This window comes from Trichoderma camerunense (genome assembly GCF_050948025.1).
Source record: "Trichoderma camerunense strain CBS 138272 chromosome Unknown V8C40scaffold_4, whole genome shotgun sequence".
Taxonomy (NCBI): domain Eukaryota; kingdom Fungi; phylum Ascomycota; class Sordariomycetes; order Hypocreales; family Hypocreaceae; genus Trichoderma; species Trichoderma camerunense.
This window is the reverse complement of record NW_028145366.1, coordinates 1,104,698-1,118,320: the sequence shown is the minus strand read 5'-3', so window position 1 is coordinate 1,118,320 and position 13,623 is coordinate 1,104,698. Positions and strand designations below refer to the sequence as shown.

General features: G+C 46.4%; 5 protein-coding genes across 5 annotated transcripts; 3 read left to right on the top strand and 2 right to left on the bottom strand.

Annotated features, from left to right (window-relative positions):
- The first annotated feature begins 150 nt into the window (after positions 1-150).
- Positions 151-1,807, top strand: V8C40DRAFT_237459 (uncharacterized protein). Its single transcript, XM_083214253.1, has 4 exons — positions 151-460; positions 574-678; positions 740-1,113; positions 1,169-1,807. The coding sequence occupies exons 1-4, from the start codon at positions 206-208 to the stop codon at positions 1,605-1,607; spliced, it is 1,173 nt and encodes a 390-aa protein (XP_083076286.1). The 5' UTR covers positions 151-205; the 3' UTR covers positions 1,608-1,807.
- On the bottom strand, positions 1,594-2,934 carry V8C40DRAFT_237457 (2EXR domain-containing protein). Its single transcript, XM_083214252.1, has one exon. The coding sequence runs from the start codon at positions 2,927-2,929 to the stop codon at positions 1,964-1,966; it is 966 nt and encodes a 321-aa protein (XP_083076285.1). The 5' UTR covers positions 2,930-2,934; the 3' UTR covers positions 1,594-1,963.
- A 907-nt stretch (positions 2,935-3,841) lies between these two features.
- V8C40DRAFT_273345 (uncharacterized protein) lies at positions 3,842-7,182 on the bottom strand (the record flags this gene model as incomplete). The annotated part of the gene is made up of 4 exons (XM_083220472.1): positions 3,842-4,674; positions 4,740-4,953; positions 5,012-6,097; positions 6,154-7,182. 4 exons carry the CDS (start codon positions 7,180-7,182, stop codon positions 3,842-3,844), a joined length of 3,162 nt encoding a protein of 1,053 aa, XP_083076284.1.
- A 1,840-nt stretch (positions 7,183-9,022) lies between these two features.
- V8C40DRAFT_285362 (Zn(II)2Cys6 transcription factor) lies at positions 9,023-11,430 on the top strand. Its single transcript, XM_083222358.1, has 5 exons — positions 9,023-9,228; positions 9,288-9,965; positions 10,027-10,346; positions 10,413-10,766; positions 10,835-11,430. The coding sequence occupies exons 1-5, from the start codon at positions 9,085-9,087 to the stop codon at positions 11,412-11,414; spliced, it is 2,076 nt and encodes a 691-aa protein (XP_083076283.1). The 5' UTR covers positions 9,023-9,084; the 3' UTR covers positions 11,415-11,430.
- Positions 11,431-12,451: 1,021 nt separating this feature from the next.
- Positions 12,452-12,971, top strand: V8C40DRAFT_160815 (uncharacterized protein). Its single transcript, XM_083211459.1, has 2 exons — positions 12,452-12,668; positions 12,724-12,971. Exons 1-2 carry the CDS (start codon positions 12,512-12,514, stop codon positions 12,918-12,920), a joined length of 354 nt encoding a protein of 117 aa, XP_083076282.1. The 5' UTR covers positions 12,452-12,511; the 3' UTR covers positions 12,921-12,971.
- Positions 12,972-13,623: the final 652 nt, after the last annotated feature.

Genomic DNA, 13,623 nt, shown 5'->3' with positions numbered 1-13,623 from the left:
TGCGGGAACACTCTGATGTGCTGGTGTGACCGCACGCCCCCCCATCGCGTCCGTGATACGATGCGATATTGTCTTCCCCCAGTTGATTGTGTATCATTTGTAAGTGCACCACGCATGTGCACTTTGCAGAGTAGCATTATGCCCTGCAGTCAGAGATGTTCGTTACATATTCCCCGTCGGGCGTGCTTATACTTATAAGGCAGTTATGCCAAACCCACCTCGTGTGCTGCTACCACTTCCTCGACCCCTCAAACCAACGACAATAGCAACTCGCATCCACACATTGCCACGTCGTTCGTCCGTTGCAACAATGTCTGCAGGCAGTCGAGGAATCCAGCTCCTCATATGGATCATTGTATTCACCGTGCTGTGCACGGTTTGCATCGGACTGCGCTTCTGGGCGGCGGCTCTCTCCCGGCGGAAGTTTCTTCCAGATGATTACATGGTCTTGTTTGCCCTGGTAGGTAACAACTTTCGACGCCTTATGCCTGCGATTTCCTCAAATGGAATCAGAGGCTGCGGATAGTTTGTTGGCTGGTCATGTAAATGGAGACGCTAATAATAGAAACTCAGGCCAACACCATCTCCTTGGAGGGAGTCGTCATTTGGGCCATTTACAATGGCATGGGCAAGCACACGAATGAGCTCAACCCGTATGAATTCGGCGTCCAGTTCAAGGTATGACTCCATCCATCGATCATCTTTCATCTTGCGACCCAAACTAAACAGCACGAACCAGCTTATCCTCGCGAGTGGAGTGACATGGCTGTTGGGGACCGTCTTCATTAAGCTATCGGTTCTTTGGCTATACACCAGAATCTTTAGCACAAAGAACTTCAAGCTATGGGCGCACATCATGATGGGAGTCGTCGCCTGCTACGGTGTTGCCTTCCTGATTCTCTTCATGACTCAATGCAAACCCATCTCTCAGCAATGGGCTCCGGTGCCGGGAGGAACATGCCGCAACATTGTCGTCCAGGAGTTGACTTCTGTGTCGCTAAACATGGTTGTCGATATTGGAATCGTCATTATGCCTCTACCTGTGCTATGGAGTCTCCAGCTGGCTGTTCGCTCAAAACTGGTCGTCTCCGTCATGTTTAGCATTGGTTTCATGTAAGTGGCTTTTCTTCTGGATCGTGACAATAATACGGGTAGCTAACATGACTAGTACTATTGGCATCATGGCATGGCGATTACAGTTTACCATTTCGACACTCAACGATACCGATTTCGTCTTCAACCTCTTCGACATCGGATTGATTAGTCTGCTCGAACTATGGCTCGGAATCATCGCTGCCTGCATTCCTACCCTCGGACCCCTGCTCAAGACCTACGTCAAGCCGGTCATTACAAGACTGACTGAACTCTCTGACGGAAATAATATCCGCCTCCAGAGCGCCACTGCTGGATCCAAGGCTGATAGCAGGAGCACTCTATACGCCAAAAAGCAGTATAGCCAGATTGAAGAAGAGTCTTCGAAGAGCTTCCATACCAATGGAGCTGAAATTCCGACGGTAACGACAAACATCAAGTATGAGCCTGGAAAAAAGGCTGTGACAGAAACGCGGGGCGTCATCTATGTTCAACATGACATTGAAGCACAGTAATAAGGTCTTTATGAAATAGTTCCTTTGTAGATATAGTGTGTAAAATAGTAAATAAATGCAAGTCCATTTGTCATGCCCGAATTTGCCAGATTTGTCTGAGGAGCCTCTGATGACGTCGTATACATCTACAGGATCGAATTAGCTTAATTTAATCTTCCGAAATGCATGTTATACCCGTATACAGACACAAAGTTGCTGACCAACAGATCAACGCAGGAAGCGTGCCTTACTATATTTAGAATGAAGAAGACGAACAGGCGCGAATCTGAATGCTGCGGGATGTTAGTATTGTATCTATTGAACTACGGCTCTAAAAGAAAAAAGATATCACTCGACTCCTCTCGTATACATGCGCTCTAGATGCTGTTGGTCCTCTTCAGACTTGGCATTTCATCATCAAGGGTATGCATCTCCGACAATGTGAGAATGTTGCCAATAAATCGCATGAACCGTATGACCCCTTCAAAGGTGTCTACATTTGCTCTTCCATGAGTATCAAAAGAATAATAATTCTTCCAATCACTGAATATGCGGAGCTGATTGGCATCCATCATATAACCTGACCCGACGTCGAGGAATTTGACCTTGTCGTCATTTCCATTGAAGCATTTATGTTTGTTCACAGTGGCTGCTAGAAACTCAATACTAAAGCCCGCGATTTCTCTGTCTACTGCGATGTAGATCTCTTTGATATTGGTGAACTTCTTAAATTCTTGGTCGCCGTGATTGATGATGTAGTCGTAAGCCAACTCGTCATCAATGGGGAGCCTAAGTCGTTGTATATCTTGTTGGTGTGGTTCAAGATTCAATAGGTCGTGGCTGCCGTCATTGCAAATCATGTCAGACTCAAAGTTGACCCAGATGTACCGCGGTTCAGCACCAGTTGTAAAGGCTCGCCGATATGGCGCGTGTCGTCGAGACTCCTGGCAGACCTGTACCACCGGAGGGCAAGGCGTTGACGTAGCCATATATTGCAGCCCAAACTCCCCGTGGTCACCTACACACTGTCGCTTCACGTGTATCATACGAGGGAACGCTGTCAAGCTCCAGATACGAAGGCGAAGCTCAGTTGGTAGACGAGGGAAGGGGTGGAAGGTGGACATTGTGCTGATGAGCCGTGATATCGGCTCAGTTCGGCGCTGCTCCCTTATACCTGGGACACTGCGCCACGATGTGTATGAACAGTTGAGAATGCAATGATGTTGAGATTCGACAGCGTCATTGGAGATAAAGAAGACTTCTTGCAATCTGGAGTACTGTACATGTACATATCTATACATGTGTGAACTTAAGATAGACCCAACGGCGCCTAACGCCTTCATTTTATTGCTCGGCTTGATGCCCGAGCAGCGGGGCTGCTGTACATATAACTGCATGTAGGCCATAAAATGGCACCGCGTTTGTAATAAAACGAGGGGAATGCTACTTAGCCGGCATTTTAGTGACTGTGTGGGCTTCTGTTGTCGAAGCAAGATGCTGGGAAAGCCGTTGATCAATTGTATTTTCTCTAGTGCCTAGTCAATTGTAGATATCGAGCTTTTTTGGTATGTGGCACTATCACTACTTTCTACTACTGTCGCTATAATATTTCTTTTTTGACCTCTACTGTTATGGTTATATTTCTCTAGCTTGTGATACTCAAATATTACTTACTAGGTCTGGGGTTTTAAATTTAAGACATGGGATGCTGGATAGCGTAGTTGGGGTGCTGATTACTATCTCCCCAAAATATTCTAAATCTGAATGATCCATCAGTGTCAACCTAACAACACGCATTTTCCCCGGTATCAAGAGGATTCAACGTGGAGGCAGCACAGCCTTCACAACCAACGTGAAATTGAGTATGGACAATGAAGACTAGTCTGAAATCGGCAGGTTCTTTTGTTTCTCTAAACATGGTGGAAAATCCTTCACCGGTCCATCGTTGGTTGATGTTTGAGGAGGAGCTATTGTCAGATAATTCATCATATTGATTGGATAAATATAGAATATTAGTAAAATATGATCATACTGGAAGAGACTATGAAAACTATTGATCAATCTGTTCTTGTGAACGTTATGGTTATTTGGCTGATGGTTGTGTCGCATTATTAATGAATGGCTCATGTTGTTGGTCGTGAAGCTGTATATCCGTAAGAGTGTAAATCCGTAAAGCTGTTGGTCGTCAAACTGTTGGTCAGAGTACTCAAAAGACGGAATGAGCGATATTCGGGAGACTATCTTGAGCATAGCCTTCACCGCTTGTTATTTGGCAAGTTGAGACCCGAGCCAAACGAGAGCCAGCCGAGAGTCCTTCCCTCACTAAGCTTAGCCCAGCTATTGACATATCTCAAGTGGTCGATGGTCATCATTTTGCCTTGGAACTGAGCCAACTGCCAGGCGGTAGTAATGACATTGCAGATATGATGCTCACCCATCACTTTTTCTGACAGTTCGCCCATGTGAGTATTAATGCCATCGAAGTCAATTTTCTTTTCGCCCAGGGGGTCGAGTTGACTCAAAAAGTTGCGCCAGACCTGTGCCCGTCGTGGCTGGGTCAGTGCTTCGTAGTGTACAGTTACCCGTGAGCGTGACTTGAGCAACTCATCAAGATCACCGGCACTCTTTGAAGTTAAGATGATGAGGGGGCCATCAAAGAGCTCAACTTCGCGTAAAAAGTCCGAGGCGAGCGTATCACATGGCACGCCATTCAGAGAGCGCTGCTCTAGGAGAGCCTCTGCATCTTCGAACATAAGGAAAGCGCGCCAACGTCCGCCATCGTGGAACCTTGACTTCAGATACTCGGCTGTGATGTCAGGTTTGCTGCATTTCACCCGCAAGATCTGTCCCTGTGATAGCTGAGCAATACTCTCGGTCGTGAATGGCTTTCCTGTTCCTGGGCCTCCATGAAGGACCGTGATGAGGGTGTCGCCTTTCTTATACATCCAGTCTGTTCCCATTTCTTCAGCAGAAAGCATGGTTGGGATGAAAGCCTGAACTAATTCTTTAATCTCGACGTCTGCAGCGATATTACCAAATATCTTCTCATCCCAAGGCATCTCCTGGATTTGATCGACTTTCAGGTGATCTAAGTTGTAGGGTGTCAGTGTGTTGCCCTCTGCATATCACTTTCACGAGTATGGGAATACGTACTCCATTCCTTGCGCTGTAGATGGTAACCGATGGCTGTTCGAGGGAAAAGATACACGTCAGGCTCTGATGGACGCAGACCTACGTGTACATATCGGCATTTCACCTTGAAATCAGGTATCAAGTCATTTGTTTCAAGTGTTGCGCGTTGACCCCACATGGGCAGACAGGGTGGAATTGTGTATCCTCGCCAGTCTAGCATGTAACACTCTTCCTGCTACGTCGACGCATTAGAGATTTCGGTTTCTAGATGGTGACTAATTTTGATAACTCACAGCATGCTTTTCGTTCTTGTTTTGGTTATCGTATGAGAGGTAGTTGCCATATCGACTGTTCCAGAAGGTCTTGCCTCGCCGCTCCAGCGTTTCTCGCAACTCTTGTGAGGCGAATCGGAGCGGAAACACATCCAAGCCCACAATGGGAATTTCCGTATCAGCTGTAGCCACGTCAAGATTTATAACGAGTTTTCTCATCACCCGATAAAAACCTCCGCTATACACGTATGACCAAGCGTCAACCTCCCAATTCCACTCGGATTTCTTCGACGACGGTACCGATAGGAGAGTCCAGTCCGGATCTTCAGGAGGTACTTGAATCTCAGAATTTTTCTTCTCTTTATCTAACCAAGACGTTGCCAAGAAAGCTTCGACGCCCTCTGCATCTCTACGAACCAAAACCTCTCCAGGCTGGGCCAAGAAAGGCAAAGACGTGGCGGAAACCACGCCGCGCTTCAATTGTTCATCAACTCGGTCGTATAGCTCACTATAATTGACATCAATCCAATTGGTCAAAAGGTGAATGAGCTCGCGTTCGGTCTTGGGTAGGTTAGAGATTTTGTTTCGATTATGGCGGTAGTGGTACCACCATGGGTACGGCGCTGACATCTCTTTCCCGACAGAAAGACACGGAAGCTTCTTGTATGCCTCTTCATCCTCTTTCTCAAATAACTCTACTGCTTTTATGATATCGTCTGAAAAGAGCTTTATGACCTCGCGCGTTGGCTCTGGCTCTGGCACCTGACCTTGCTCTAGGGCTTCCCTGTCTTCTGTCGATATATCCGGCGAGTAATATTTGTAAATGACGAATGCGAGAGGTTTGTAAAGAATGTATGCATCGGGATAAAGTACAGGTGGGTAGGACTTGAGGTGATATTTCTCACCACTTTTTGTCCAGTGTGGCTTCCCAAGATAGGTCTCTTCCCCTTCTTGCCCGGTAAAGCAGTGGAATATAGCGAAATTGATCCCTTTTGCATCTTTCAATTGTCGCGTAAGTACTTGGTTCTTAAGCTGGAGAACTCTGAGTTGCCTTTGTAAAACAAGAACTTGAGAATCTGGAGGATTCGGTGGCATTGGTAGGGTTGTCTGGAGGAAGCTATTAGCATTGACATTGCCTGTTCTTCAGGATTGGGTTTACTGACGGGTTGGGCCTCTGAATTAGGAATCATCTTCATATCCACAACCACTGGATTTGCCGGGTCGGAGCTAGAGGCCGGTATGAAGTATCGAGCTCCGGGTGGCAGAGTTGCCATCATGTTTCCGCTCCCCGTGGTTGCATTTCCTTGCGTTGAGGGCATAACAGCCATAACATTAGGCTCTGGAGGCCCCTTCATCTTTATTTCAGTCTGCGGTGGCTGGACCTTGAGTGGAGATTGTTGTTGACGAGCCATCTGAAGGCGCTTTTTGTTTTGCAACTCGAGGAGCCTCAGCTGTTGCTCATAGTCTTGCTGAGCTAAACTGGTTGCAAGTTTCGGTTGTTCTTGACGGGTCATCTCAGAAAGTTGGTTGCTTTGTGCCTCAAGGTGCGGCGACTGGGTATTGAGTTTGGATTGTTCTTGACGAGCCATCTCAAGGCGCCTTTTGTTCTGCGCCTCGAGGAGCCTCAATTGCAGGTCATAGTCTGGTTGGGTTGAACTACTTGCAGCTTCCGGCTGTTCTTGACGAGCCATGACAAGGCGAGTTTTGTTCTGCTCCTCAAGGAGCTTCCATCGCGACTCATATTTTTGTTGTAACAAATTAATGTCGGGCTCCGGTTGTTCTTGACGAGCCACCTTCAGAGGGGTTTTCCCTTGTGCCTCGAGGCGCATCAATTGCAATTGATATCCTTCTAGGGGCGTGCTAGCTGCAGGTTCCGGAGTTTCTTCGCGCATCTGGAAGTCTCCAAGAGACATATTTTCGATGGTATCTTTGTCTGAGCCCGCGGCTTCTTTATCTACCACCAGACAATTGGCGTCGCTCAGCGATTCTAGAGAGGTGACATCTTGCAGGGCTTGTGCAGACTCGTCGGAGATAACATGGTGCTTTGCTGCATCGTTTTTGCTCATCCCGTCTTGAGTGCTGCTCTCATCCATAGAAGATTGTCGTTGCTCTGATGCATCGAACAGGATGGGTCTTATATCGGCGACCTTGGGCACCAAGGCTTCTTGTTCTTCCGGCTGGGACATGGACATCACGGCTTACGGTTCCAATATGAGTGAATGAAGAATTTAAACAATTGGGAGGAAGACAATACCTGATGCAGAGATAGCGAATGGATTGATGAAGTTGGACCTGAGTTGCTTGCGGAATACAAAAATGCAACGCTGTAAATGTTGAGTGCAAGAGTGAAAAGCGTGAAGCCTTTTAAATGGAGGGGGGGTTTCACGAATGAGGCTGAGTCAATGTTGGTTAGAAAGGCGAGACAAGCATCGCCTGACTGCTCTAGGCATCCAACCTTGTTGTATACGGTGGTGCACGGTCCCCTCTTATGCGTATGTTGAAGGATCCTTCACAAATTTAGGCTCGCATCTCATGGCATTGGCTGCGGGGATAGTGTAGGCGCTGTCGGAGATAGAATGTAGCGTGACTGTCAATTAACTTGAAGAACGAAAGGATAGTACCTCGAATTTAATCTCCGAAGATATGTTTCAAGAGATGCCAAATCCTGACCCGCACGGAGCTAGATGTAGGTGTTCAAAGGATTCACATTGGCTACAGAGAGTTTCCGAAGAATAAAGCTGTTCCATTGCGTCGCTTATTAGTGCCGAGACAAGAAGCCGAAAACCAGCGACAACTAATGATGAATATTTAGTCATTTTGATAAAGTGGCCACGATGGTTAATTAGTGTCCAGCATTGCTGATTCATTATAATGGAAGAATATGAGCCAGTATCCGAAGTCTGTTATCCAGCATCCCGTGCCTCAGATTTAAAGCTACATACACATGTCGTGAGTTGTCATGCCAGAAAGTAGAGGAATATCGCCATGGAGGTAGCGATAGTAGCACACCCTAGAACGAAGTATCAATAGTAAGGGCAGTAGCAGGTACCTAAAGAGCCAGGTGTCTATTACCTACTAGACAACTAAGTATCTCAAATAAAAGGCTTTCCTTCGCATCCTGTTGACACACTTGACCCCACGCGGTCGCTAGGGTACTAAATAGTCAACTTGGGATATTAACCATGATCAATGCTATCTTGGTGTGATTTCAGTGACAGCTAACGCTAATTCAGTATGTTTCTGGAAGTATAATTGGAAGGACTTGCTGCACGTTAATCAGTGTGCCAATAGGCCGCAATGCCATCTAGTGGGATGGCTTCAAGCCACTTGGATAGAATCATGTTGAAAGTTTTCTCATGATCAATGCCTGGAGGATCTCTTTGGCAATAATTTATTTAATGCTATATATCCGTACAGGATCCAGAAATCAAGCGTGTGATACTTCTTGTACCGAAACCTTTGTGTATTGGTTGGATGAGTTGATAAAGGTCGTCGTCTTGGTGGTTACACCTCTGGAATGTTAACCAATGGGCATGATGGCCAATGATTTGCGACTGACACGATGACAACTGATTGTAGGGAATCTATCGACGTCGCTGCCCAAGAGTATTTATGACATGCATGGCACATTGAATAGCGCTACACTATCAACTGTTGTGTGGTGAAGACTTCATTATACACACGTATAACATACAGCTAGCATGAAGTAGCCGTCAGATTAACCGGATACCAGATGGAATTCCAGCCCTTTCTCAACCGCCGCACGCGACGGCTCCCACATGGCGATCGAAATGATGACCGCCCTCTGATTCGCTCAGAGCTCAAGATGATGCCAATCTGGCAACTTATGAGATCACCACATTATTTCGCCAGCCAGATCATGTCCACTATAGCTGTTAGAATGCTGTCATGTCTCAGCCATTTCTGACGCTAAGCCCTAGCGTCCAGCACAAGCACTGCAGCCTCTGAGCATCGTCAGCATGATGTGACCAGAGCATGTGGAAGGGCTGTCAATACCCTTTCCTCTCAAAGGCTATTTCAAGTGCCGTTCCATGCTATTTCAGTTAATTATCATGAGTCTATGAATCACAACCATGCATAATTACGTATCCATCACTCCCAAACGCTCACAAGACACCCCGGATGCTGGGGCCGCCTCCTCGGGGGTATTAGAATCCAAGAGACGTCGTGTAGGTGTTTCAATAGCCTGCAACGCCTGCCGTCGCAGAAAGATCCGGGTATGATTTTTTATTATTCGAGATGCAAAGTTATCATTGATTGAAGTTAACATTCCCAGTGCGACGGCCAAAGACCAGTTTGTTCAGCTTGTGAGAATACACAGAGCGATTGCGTGTACAGGGATGAATCTGCAATATCGGAAGAGTCTCAATCGCTACTTCTCGAAGTAATTCGCCTGCTGAACGACCTTCCGGACGACAAAGTCTTGGACAGATTAAGGAGTCTGAAAAAAGAAAGTGACGCTTCCGCTGTGCTCTCCAGGCTAAGAGGCAAAGCTGGCGCTCTGCAGCTTTCTGATCCCAGCTTCGAAGCGGCAACGATGAGCGATGCATTTCAATCTTTGGAGCTAGGACCTCAGTATCCAAATGCATATCCTGCAACACCAAGTCTGAGCCTAGAAACTCTAGAAGAGGCCACGTACCAGCAGCTTGTACATACAGCGAGGAGAGGTTCGGGTACTGAGTCTTTGCAAGGCATAACACAGCCCGAAGCAGAGCCCGAAGCAGTACCCGAACCTCCTCTTTGCGACAGTCGTCTCGCCCAATTAGATATAAGCAATTGGACGAATGTGATAATTAGTAATGAGTATGCTGCTCGTGTAATCTCTCTATATTTGGAAACAGATCACCCCCTCTTGGGATTCTTCGAGCCAAACTTATTTGTAGGTAGCCTCACGGCGGGCAAGACAGACTACTGCTCTCCAATGCTTGTCAACGCGCTTCTTTATTGGGCATGCGTAAGTACTAGCATATAAATGCAACTGGTTACTACAGTTCATGAGTTAACAGAAGGAATAGCAGCTGAATAGTAATCAAGACTCCGATAGTGGTTCACTGTCAGTTCGTTTCTGCACCGAGGCGGAGTCGCTCTGGGAACGCCAACGCAGCTACGACTCAATACTGAATTTAGCAGCCGTACAGTTTCTGAGTTTAGGTTACTTGGGCCAGGGCAGAGATCACGTTGTATTAGCATATCTCAACGAAGCATCCCAGATGGCCGTCCGTATGGGCCTCTTTGGGGTTGGGGCAAACCACAAACAACAACAAATCGAGTCCATGCCAGAACCAGCGAAGACTGCGCAGCTGTACGCGGCTTGGGGATCGTTCAATTGGATTACGTGAGTACTCACATCCTCATCACCCCGTCACTTCGAGTAAGCAATCTCAACGCTCACCTTCAACAGTCACATGTCTCTATTTTACCGCCAACCAGGCCTGCAATGCCCCAAGATTCCGCCTAAACTACCTATCCCTTGGAATCCACAACCAGATGTAACAGGAGAGCCCGAAAACTCAGATAATCCCCAAGTCGAGCCTGATCCCCCGTATATGGGAGGGGTATTCCCTTATCTCTGTCAGTTCTGGTCCATATTACATGAATTGGCTATAATGTACAGGCATAAAGGGCCACTCTCGGGTGACCGAAGAACTCTTTACTTTGCAGAATTCAAGTTTCGTGAACTGTTAGCCTGGAGCAACCGCCTACCGCCAAAACTGTCTCGAAACGATCGAAGCCCGCATTTTGTACAAATTTTACAGTACGTACACATCATGTTATTGAAGTGAATGCATCACCATTCAATCCAAGCCCTAATCATATCTTTAGCATATGGCTTCATGCCGCCATCCTCGACTTGTTTAGGTTTTCAATGTCTAGCGACATAAAGAATCAGCATCTGAAAACCTTCACCAGTCCTCATAGCACTCCGGAAAATGTGTGCATCGCATCGGCTCGCCAGCTCAAACAGCTCATCATAAATTATAGGCTCAACTTCGCCTCATCATCTTACACGATATTATGGCATACCGCTTTGACTTACTTGGCCAACGCTGTTCTACACCACCCTAAAGATGAAAACTGGTTCTTTTACTTCTTGCTCTGCGTCTATGGCTACGAACGACTTCGACCGTGTTGGCGTGTTACACGAGCTATCTCGACAGCCCTTTTATCGATGGCTTTGCGTAAAGGAGACATCACAAGCCCAACTGCACGGCAATTGCTGCACGATATTAATGGCAACAATAACGGCTACCAGCTACCAGGAGAGGTTAGAGCAACATTCATGATGGACTTGGATTTGGCAAAATCTGATCCTGAATCTGCAACGGTTGAAAAGATAGCGCAAGATTTTGACCAGAATCTTTTGCTTCAACAGTACACAAATATCTTTGACAATAAACAATGAAAAAGGGTTTTCGGCTGGGTAGTTTATTTTAGAAATAAACTAGGCTAGTTGTCAGCATGGCCTTTACCTTGGCCGAATATGAGTTTCCAAGATGAGCACTTTTTGAGGATGCTCCCATCACCTTCGCCTTTAGCCTAGAATGCTGTTGATCTCATAGTTTTGGTAAAAAGAGGCTAATTGGATCAGGCCCAAACCGTGAATCCATTTATGTAGAGAATTCGACATGCAATCGAAGAATCCACACACGTATGGTTGATCGCGTACTGCAATTATAGTGGGTGAGAACAATTTGGACACTTAGTAGTAAACATGGCACTTGGTATCAGCCGCGGACGGCGCATTATAAGTGAAAAATATTTCGACTTTCTTTTTTTTTTCTTTGTAAAAATATATCTCCTAAGAAGAGATTTAGCTTATGTGCACTGTTAGAGCAGTCGCTTCGCAGTGTTTACAGTTGTAGCGATGCCGATACCGTGCAAAGCTAGGTACATGTATTGAAGCTTAAATGTCATGATGCTTACCTGATACAGTAGTGCATGCGATTCGTCAACAAGGAATAATAGGGGAATCCGCATTGTCATAGTGGAAAACCCCTGGCATATTGCTTTGGGAAGTCTAACCCCTTAAATGTGCACTCTTACTTACTCATGTGGGCCTAATAACCGGAGACCTACTCACGTTCCAGAAAGGCATTTTTGGCGTCAGAGAAGACAAATGGGCAAAGAGCCACACCGCTTCCGTGTCTTAACCGCTATTTTCTATCATGGGAAAGTTCTCGTATGATGATGGCTTGCTCATATACTCCATGGCTTCGTGAACAACTGTGCTGTTGTGGGGGAGAGTGTAGAGTCTTGGCGTCTGCAGTCCGGGGTTGAAATTGCTTGGCCTTTACTCGTATAGAGTATATCACTGCTAATACGGGCATGGGAAATGCCGGGGGTGTTGGCGAAATACGAAGACAAGGAGGTGCTCCACCATGGGCAATTGTATATAAGACTCCTTCTTAACGGGCAAGGTGTTCCTTTTTTGAAGACAGCAGCATCTCCAACTTCAATCCTACACCTTGGTTCAATAATCTGCCGCCACCAATAATCATCATGCGCGCCGCCGTCGTTCTCGCAGCTCTTAGCAGCCTCGTCATGGCCGCTCCTGCGGCTGGCCATGATAACGAGATCGGTGTCATTTTCACCTACACCAACGGATCTCAATCTGAGATGAAGTGGGTTCAGGACAGCATCTCTCAGGTGCCTCTCAGTACGTATAATCTGGCGGTTGACTCTTCAAAACGTATACTAACTCATTTGTTTAGACAGCGGTGGCATTGTTGACAATGTCTTCGTCGAGCCACTTGCGAACCCTGCCCTCCCCGGCAGATACTTTGGTGCTCGCTGCGCTTTCCTGGATGCCCTGAGCCGCGGTCTGGGAGTGGGTCAGGTGAATGGACCTGGAATCATTATTCTCGAGTCTAAGGATGTTATCGAGTATGTTCAATGCAACACTGACTAAGTCTTGTTTGGAAAGATGGGTATACCTGGTGGTAGTAAATTGTAATTAGCCGTTGTCTGAGCATGAATGATACCTCTTTGTTCTTGAGAAATCATTACTGCCGTGTGCTATTTAAGTGCCCAAAAGTGAATATAAACCTGAGCCCATCATCTGTAGATATAGGTATGGAACAAACTACAAAAGATACCTTGCATGGGATGTGTGAGCGGCCTCTAGTTGGGTGATAAGCGACTTGAGGATGTAGTGGTGGAATAAGGACATGAAGAGCAAAGTGCATCGGTCTTGGCTATCTGTATCCCCTTCTATTGTTATGACAAGTTAGGTATTATATACAGTGAGTGGTACTGTGATGTCTGTTTTCCTTTTGTTTGTGCCGGAATTTTGTACCAAAACGGATAATTGATCAATAAGTGCAGCATAAACGTAACTACATGCTCGAAGGGGAGGAGTATAACCATCTTCATCGGTTATACAATACTCCTCCTTCCGATATTCTCTACCATAGGGTAGTCGTGTATCCATCCGCGCCAATGTGCCTTGACTTATGACCTAGCTCGTCTCTCTGGCAAAGTTCACGCTTAGTCTTGCGGCTTGCTTGCCATATTTTTCTAATTTTGACTTTAGTAACGCCTAGAGAGAGTAGAAGAGAGTTTAGTTGAAAGCCTTTGTCGACGGTTTATTCGAAGCTATTGGCGAAACAAAT